This window comes from Carassius auratus, chromosome 7 (assembly GCF_003368295.1).
Source record: "Carassius auratus strain Wakin chromosome 7, ASM336829v1, whole genome shotgun sequence".
NCBI lineage: Eukaryota > Metazoa > Chordata > Actinopteri > Cypriniformes > Cyprinidae > Carassius > Carassius auratus.
Window position 1 is genome coordinate 11,292,775 of NC_039249.1, and position 8,735 is coordinate 11,301,509.

General features: G+C 39.8%; 2 protein-coding genes across 2 annotated transcripts in view; one reads left to right on the plus strand and one right to left on the minus strand.

The window, feature by feature from the left end:
* Positions 1-8,735, plus strand: part of LOC113105380 (peroxidasin homolog) — a 51,322-nt gene that overhangs the window by 6,510 nt on the left and 36,077 nt on the right. The gene's annotated exons all lie outside the window — the stretch shown is intronic.
* Positions 1,291-8,735, minus strand: part of LOC113105850 (trichohyalin) — an 11,502-nt gene continuing 4,057 nt past the window's right edge. The window contains exons 2-3 of the mRNA XM_026267197.1: positions 8,561-8,735; positions 1,291-6,828 (exon numbers count right to left, since the gene is read on the minus strand). The exon at positions 8,561-8,735 is cut by the window's right edge and continues 590 nt beyond it. Of these exons, the coding sequence (XP_026122982.1) occupies positions 1,433-6,828; positions 8,561-8,735 (5,571 nt within the window). The 3' untranslated portion in view covers positions 1,291-1,432. The remainder of the gene's footprint in view (positions 6,829-8,560) is intronic.

Consider the following 8,735-nt stretch of genomic DNA (forward strand, 5'->3'; position numbering starts at 1 on the left):
AAATTTACATTCATTTAAAAAAACGTTTCATGCAGACGAACTAAAACAATGTAATTATAATGTGAAACATGAATGAAGTGTTTTACATCCTGACATATAAAAACCTCAGCACTGCTTGATCTGATCTGACCAAAAGAGAAATGGGCATATGGTAATTGCTGTGAATCTAGGCTAATTAGAATTGTCAAGAGGTTTTATCATCCATTAGAGGTAGCTGGATTCATTCAGTAAGCACGGCAATGAATGCACATCTTTCTAGTGGTTAAAGAGGACACTGAAATTTGAAGTTTATGCTGGTGAAATGATGTTAGCATGGCCATGTTCATTACCTTAAAATGCTATAGTGCGGATAATGACTAGAAAACCCCAAATAACAATTAATGGACAAATGAAATGAGTCGACTAATGCACTCAGACACACTTTCGGTTAGATTGCATATTATTTCCCTCTAATTGAAGTGTTTCACAATGTGGTCTGATAAAATAAAATCTCTACTCGATGTCACAAGTGATAAATTATAGATTCTTTCAAACGACTTAGAAATAGACCCCCTGCAGACTGATACAAAACGTTGTGGGGGAAAATAAAACGCTACCGGGGAACTATTTTTCAACATTTCACCCACTTTAATGGCGAGGCGGAGGAATATCAGACGCCATCGCGCAATTACCTCAGATTATATGTAAACGTTGGGGTTTGCTGTGTGAGGGCCATAAAAAGGAATTCCATTTCAAATGTGTGTTTTTCACTCGATGGAAACAGTTTCTCTTTCAGACGAAACAGACCATTTTTTTTAAAGATAATAATTTACCTGTCACAATCTCAGCGGATGCACAGCAAGACTCCACTTCGCTGAGGCACTAATGGAAAATCAATTCCGTTTGTTTCGGAGAAATCCCTAAATATGTTTGAATTGTGTTAACTAATTTGTCGTCTTTATATCTTTCCAATTCTCTCTATACATAATCAGGAGTGCGGCTGAATCCTAATGATTCATGTTTAGACTGAAATGACAGCCTATGTATGTTTACTTGAGGCGGTTGGAAATTAATCATGTGTTTTCCTCATTGGATGGTATCAGAAACAGAGAAAAGAGCGTTTGTTCCTCATATTTGCTTACAGGATAGTTGAAGATTAAAATACTATGAATAACTGTTTTGCTTGAGCTGCCAATGAGAGGAACATCTAATACAAGTGCGCCATCGTCTGGTAAGTGTGTGTGATTTACATAATACTCACAATTCTCTTATTCTTTTGTCCGAAAATAAATATTTTCCTCTAAAGGAAAGTAATTTGAAACGTGTTTATTTTGAAATTTAGGTACTGCTACTTACATAAATAATATTCAAAGCCAAGAATCTCAAACCAATCTATTGGATTTTTCACAATTTAAATATTATTCACAGTCATTAAAATCCTTAACACTCATTTTCAGTCCAGTTTGTAGTATTGTCCATTGTTTCCTCCCAGCATCTCCTCAACCTTCTCCAGTAACTTCACCACATCAGATTCCCGGTTTCCATTGTTAAGCACATTGCATCTGTTGCCACACTTTCGGACCAGCCGCTCCAGGTCGCTGTTCCTCTTCACATGCTGCTGGACGCTCTCTCCTAATGTTTCCCCCCAGGTGAGCAGAATAATAGTGTGTCTCCATGAGGCTTTTCCTATTGCAGACATGGTGCGTTCCACTGCTTGTCTGTACTGACCAGTGAAGGACACGTATGCGGGAATCACCAGGATGAAGGCGTGTGGTCCAGGTTGACACATAGAGATGCTTTGAGAGAGGTGTTTTTGAAAGGTGTCTTTACTGTCAGATCCAGATCTCCATTTCAGGCCCTGAGGCTCTATGATAGTGAGCTGTCTGCTGTGTAACTCTCCCCTCCAAGGGTTGCTTCTATCTGCATCAGGCCCCACTATAGTGCATCTCGCTGGGTGACGGGACGACCATGCGTCTCCTAAAAGCATGAGCCTTAGCTCAGACACAGGCCGGGGTGTATGTAAAGTAGGTTGGATAATGGTGCTTGAAGATTCGAAGAAGTCTTCTTCACTTTCGCCATCTGAGTCGTCACTTTCACCATCGTCTTCTTCATGCTTGGCCTCCAGTGATTGTTTAAACATTTGGTTCTTTACCGATCTGTTGTTTGCACGGTTTATAGCAGCCAACTCCATTTGCTCTTCACTTCTTGTGTCTTTTGCATCACATGCGCCACCATCTACTCCTGCTTCTTGATTCATTCGATGGAAGTCTTTGACTTCAATTAGTTTTCCGTTAAATTCAGCGCTGTTTGTCAATCGCTGAGACCCTGAGAAAGACTCTTTGTTTAACCATTTGAGCTCTGTGTTATACAAATACTTCTCCCATTTCTCAAGTTCCTCTCGCTTTCTTTTCACCTTGTCTCGTTCATTATTTAGCTCCAGCATTTTGCTGTCCAGCTGGTTTTGACGTTCCTCAAGCTCTTTCTCTCTTCCATCTAGTGTTGTTTTCAGGAGCTCTAGCGTTTGTGTTTTGTCCTCTACATCGCTTGCTTTCTTTTTCAGATCTAATTCTTGGTTCTGCAAAAGTGTGTGTTTTTCCGCCATGCTATTATCTCTCACAGCGAGCTCTGATTCCCGTTGACGCAGCTCTGTTTCTCTGGTATCTAGAGAACGTTCTCTGTCTTTCGAAACTTCCTGCTGTTTCTTTAGACCGTTCAACATGTCTTCATGCTTTTGTTCCCTATTTTGCATGACTTGCTGCCTTTTCTCCAAATAGATTTCTTCACTCTTAAACTTCTGCTCTCTTTGACAAAGAGCTTCTTCGCCTTTTATCAGCTCTTGCTCCCTTTTTCCTAATGCTTCTCTAATGCTCTGGAGCTCCATGTTTTGTGCATCAAACGAAGCTGTCTGGTTTTGCTGCTGATTTTCCATATCTTGATATTGCTCAATCAGCCTTTGACCTTTGAGTTCGAGGTCCTGCTCCCTCTGCACAAGTTCTAGCTCCTTTACCTGCAGTCCATTTATTTTTTGCAGAAGATCATGTTCCTTATTACTCAACTCGGCTTGACATTTCTCCACATTGTGTTTGCTGTTCTCAAATTCCTCTGTGATCTTTGAAAGCTCTTGGGATTTCACCTCCCACATCTGCTCTCGTTTATTAAGCTCATTTTCTCTAGTTTCCAGATTCGCTCTGAGCATCTCCAAAGATTGTTGTTCTTCCTTAAGCCTGTGTTGCTCTTTAACAAAATTTGCCTGCGTTTCCTGCAGCTCATGTTCTCTTCTCTCCATCTGCTGTCTGAGATTTTCCAGATTTTTCTCCTGCTTTTCAGTCAGATCTTTTATTTCCTTTTCCCTGTTCTCCAATATCTTCTCCATTGCTTGTAGCTCGTCCTTTTTACATTTGATCTGCTGTTCCTGTGCCTTTAAATGTTCCTCTCTACCCATAAGCTCTTCTGCTCTTTTTTCGATCTCCTCTCTCATGTGCATCAGATCTGCAGCCAGACGTTTGTTACTCTGACTCTCGTTTTCTAGATTCTTCTCCTCTTCTTTTATCTTGTACATTTGCTCTTCCAAATCCTGTTCTCGTCTATGCACTTCATCCTCTCTAGTTAACAAATCTTGTTTGCTCTTCGCTAATTTCTCTTCCTTCTTTTCTACCTCCCTCTCTCTGCTGTGAAGCTCCTGTTCTCTCTCTATCTCCTTCATCTCATGCTCTTCATGCCTTTCTCTTAGCCTTTTCTCGTAATATGCCTTCATGTCTTGCAGATCGCTCTCTTTCTCCTTTTCCTTCTCTTCCAGCAGCTGTTTGAACTCATCTATCTTTTGTTCTAGCGCTCTAATTTCTTTCGTCAGTTTCTCAGAGTGCTTAACTGAAGTCTGAAGCTCTCTCTCGTAGCCCTCACATTTGCGCTTCAGCTCTTCTAATTCATTTCCCAGTCCAGCGTTCATGTTTTGGAGGACATTGTTTCGTTCTTGCTCGTCCCTGATCTGTTGTCTCAGCTCATCTGAGCGTCTTTCTGTTTCCTCATGCTGTTTGTTTAAGTTTTCCATTTCTTCAGCCATCATCGTATCCTTTCTTTTGTAGGCCTCTATCTTTCCATCAAACTCTTCCTCTAGATGTTTCAGTTGGGCAGCAGCTTCTTCAGTATTTGCTCGAATTATGTTTTCCAGTTTTTCTATTTCTCTTCTGTGTTTTTCACTGATGTTTTGCAGCTGTGTGTCCATTTCTCTGTCCTTCTCCAAGTCTTTTTGATTTAATTTGGTGATGTCATCCTCTTTTGTTTGTAGTTGCTTCTCTAAATGGTTTAGTTTAGCTGCACTTTCCTCAACATGTGCCTTAATACTCTCGCTTAACTTTTCAACCTCTTTCTGTTTTTCGCTAATGTTTTCACGCATTGTGTTCATTTCTCTGTCTTTGTCCAGGTCTCTTGCTCTTAATTGGACGATTTCATTTTCTTTTCTTTTGAATTCTTCCTCTAAATGCCTCAGTTGTGCAGCACTTTCTTCAATTTTCAACAGCATGCTGTCTTTTAATTTATCAGCGTCTTGCTGTTGGCCAATGATATTTTTCTTAAGTGTGTGAATTTCTGTGTCTTTCTCCAGCTCTCTTTGTCTTAATTTGATTATTTCCTCTTCTTTTATTTTCAGCTCTTCCTCTGAATGCTTGAGTTTAGCAGCACTTTCTTGGATGTGTGCCTCAATATCATCTCTTAACTTTTCTGTGTCTTTCTGGTTTTTGCTAATGTTTTGTCTAAGCATGTCAATCTCTCGTTCTTTCTCCTGGTCTCTTTGTCTTAATTTTTCATTTTCCTCTTCTTTTGCCTTCAGTTCTTCCAGAAGAAGTTTTAGTTGAGCTGCACTTTCCTCAATACTGTCTTTTAACTTTTCTATATCAGTTTGTTTTTCGCTAATGTTTCGCTGTGTCGCTTTGTCTTTCTCCAAGTCTCTCTGTATTAATCTATCTATTTCATCTTCTTTTGTTTTCAACTCTTTCTTCAAAACTTGAAGTTCAGCAGCATATTTTTCAGCATTTGCCTGGACGGTGTCTTGTAACCTTTTTATATCCCTCTGTTTTTCTGTAATGTTTAGCTTCAGTGACTCTATTTCTTGCTCTTTTTGCTGGCCTCTTTTACTTAATAAGAGTATTTCATCATCTTTTTGCTGAAGTTTCTTTTGCGTTTCAGTTTTTTGATGTAGCTCCTTTTCTTTCTCTCTCATCATTTGCTTTATTTCCTCATCTTTCCCAACGAGTTTCTCAATGAGGGTGTTGTATTTTTCCACCGTTTCTCTATGCATTTCTCGCTCTGCTTCTGTGGTTTTGACTTGCTCCTGATAGGACATCCGTAGCTGCTCCATCTCTTTGGTCATCATCTCTATCACCTCTCTCAGCTTGTCCATCTCTTTCTCTCTCTTCTCAACTTGTTCACTGAATCTCTGGCTTTGCTCTGTTTCTCTGCTCTCAGCGTTCAGCTTCACCTTCTCGATTTCTCTTAAAATGTTTTCAGTTTCACTGTCCTTTTCTTTCAGTTTCTGCTCCATCTCTTGCTTTTGCCAAACAGCCTCTTCTTCATACCTGCGTCGTGATGCATCCATCTCTTTCTGAGTTTCTTCCACCTTTCCTCTCATCCTATCATTCTCTATCTCCGCTTCCGCCAGCTTGCTTTGAAGTTCGTTCATCTCATCCAAGTGTGCAGTTTGAACCTCAGCCTCTCTCTCTTTCCGTTCTTGCTCTTTCATGGCACCCGTGCGCTCCATTTCCAGCAGTTTCATCTGAAGTTCATCCACTTTTTCTTTAAGTTCTTCCCCCTCTCGCTCTCGTTCCTCTAATCTCATCAGCAGTTGCTCTCTCTCTTTCAGTCCCTGATGGAGAGTCACCATGACTTTGTTCATTTCAGCAGTCAGCTCTTGTAACTCTCGCTCCTTGTCTTCCGTCAACCACGCCATCCTCTCTTCCAGCTCGCCCATCATGCTTCTCCTGTCATCTTCGCCTCGGTACGGCGTCTCTTCTTTCTCTGCCTTCCCGGGAGATTGCACTTTGTCTTTTTTGCGTCTGTCGAAAAACCACCGAATGCTCCTGACCTCTCGTTCCTTCATCTTCTTCAGTTCCTCCTCCTGCCGTTGGAGCTTATCGCTAAACTCCTTGACCTTCAGCTGGAATTTCTCATTCTTTTGTCTTCCTAGCTCTTGAATCTCATGCACTAGCGGCGAGAATGCCTCGCAGCGATTTCCAGCCACCATCTTCTCGATCTTCTCCAGAAGTTCCGTTATCTGTGTTTTGGAATTGCGTGATTCCAAACAAGAGTTGCTGCTGATGACGTGGAATCTGTTTGAACATCGTTCCACCAACCAACGGAGATCCTTTCCTCCTCCTTGGATGTGCTGCTCGATGGTGACTCCCTCTCGTAGCTGGTCACCCCTCGTGAACAGAAGAAGCGTATGTCTCCAAACTGCCTCTCCCAAGAGCTCCAAATGCTCTCGCACCACCTGTGCTTGGATGATTGCATCTACTCTCAATGTCAGCAGAAATACATGAGGTCCGGGAGGACACAGTGTCACGCTCAGTCCGATCTCTCGCTTCACTCTCTCTGGAGTTATTCCCTCCGGTCCGCCCTCCCATCCGGGCACATCCACCACCGTCACCAGCCGGTTAGACACTTCCGTCTGCTGTCTCGAACAATCCTCGGTGGCCTCTCTGCTTTGAAAGTATCCCGGTCCTCCAAGGATGGCGTTCCCGGCGGAGCTTTTTCCCGTCTCCCTCTCTCCCAGGAGAACCAGTCTCAGCTCTGGGAGACGCCTCGAACCTCTGGAGAACAGATTCTTCTCATCTAGGTCTTCAATTTGTGGATTATCGTCTAGCAGAGACAGAGAAGAAACAATACAAAAAATTAATAAATAGAAGCTTTTATAGTTGTAAATAATAACTTTTGTTGAAATATCAATTAGATTCAGTATTATAAGTTTTTTTTTTGTATGACTGTTGTCTACATCACTTTTTAATGATGCATTATTTATTAAGATCTTGCAATATTGTAATGAATGCATTCAGATCACGCATAAAAGTTACATCATTTCAGTTTATGTTTTTCAGTTAACAACAATTTTATTCAGAGATTTGTTTAACTGACACATTTAAGTATTTACGTATGACCTGAATGTAGGTTATAATTTTTGTTTAGTGTTGACCTTAAATGGCTTGTAGTGTTTTTGTTAATTGTATGACTTTTATTATTAACTCGGTTTAAAACAATAAATGTAGCCTTGCTGCTGAATTAATGAATGAATTAATTAATAAATGAAAAAATTAAACATGAGAAAAAAACAGTGCATTTTATTTAAAGTCTTTTGCAAGTATTTACATAATTTTGTGAGTTTGTAATTATACGAAAAAGTCCTTTATTAACAGTTTTGTGTGTGTGTGTGTGTGTGTGTGTGTTTCACAGAAGAAAAAAAAATGATGAATGTGCAAACTTGGAGCAACATGAGGTATAAATCATGACTTGGAAAATTATTTCTGGGTGATGACTATTTTTTTCTGCCCTGCACTCAACCAAAGCTTTCAAAATGATTTATGTTTATTGAAATGGCAATGTTCAACCTCACAACCTGAAAATGCAAATGTTTCAATAAATGTAAGGGATTCTGAAAGTTACAGTTTTTATCAACTGCTTACACAAAATCTTAACTTTTCACACAGTTTCTGAAAGCTGACACTGAAACAGCAGAAGCACACACCAAATCTGCAAAACCATATGCTAATTTCTGCCTTTGACTCAGTTTTCAATTTCATAAGACACTTATGGCAAAACACAACACACAATTGCAAATGTTTGCTTTTGAGAAGTGTTTGTTATATTTTTTTTATATGCAGATGTGAGGCTTATGCAGTTTTTGTGTGCAATTCTTGGATTTGTGTGTAAAGTTTTGAAAAAAAGAGGCAAAGGTTTTTAAAATATGTGCAAGCAGTTAAAAAAATAAATAAATAAAGCATTGTGCATAACTTCCACCAGGATTCTCATGATTAGGAAATGTTAAATTGTTGTTTACAAAGGCTGGAAAAGTCATGAAAATTAATAAAAGTAATTTCTAAAGTGAATATACATTTATGCTCTGCTCTAATATAAAATTCATTGCTGTCAGAAGTGTAGGAGTTGGAAACTTGTCATTTTGTTCAGTGTCCTTTCTCAAGAGACATTTATGCAAGAACCTGAAACTCACAGTTAGAAAATAGTTTTGACTTCTGCAAAATACATTTACACAATACCATCAGATACAAGATTGTCCGTGCTGCACTGAATGCATTTTAAACTCATGCTCTTGTCTTATTTTCCAGTACAATTGTATAAACATCCTTTAATCAAGATACATGGCATTGTTGAAAAATGACTGGCCATTATGTTTTTTTAAGCATAAATTGAGTTAATTTGAATAATGTTTAGGCTTAAAAGCTTACGTCACTTTGCTTCTCACGTAAATGTATCTTGATTGAACCTTAATCCTCTGTCCGAGTCATTGAGACTTTATATTAATATTATATACATTAGTAAAAACCTTAAGGAAGAACAACACTTTTCACAGTGTACTCACTCATCAGCATGGCTCTGATGGTTCCTCTGTGCGTCTGCGCCTCCATCAGCCTCTGTTTCTTCCTCCTCTCTCGAGCCCTGCGTTTGCTCTCCACCTCCAGCTCCAGAAGCAGCAGATCCGTCTCATAATGCCTCCCTCTTCTCTCCTCCACCAGCTCCTCCATCTTCCTCATCAG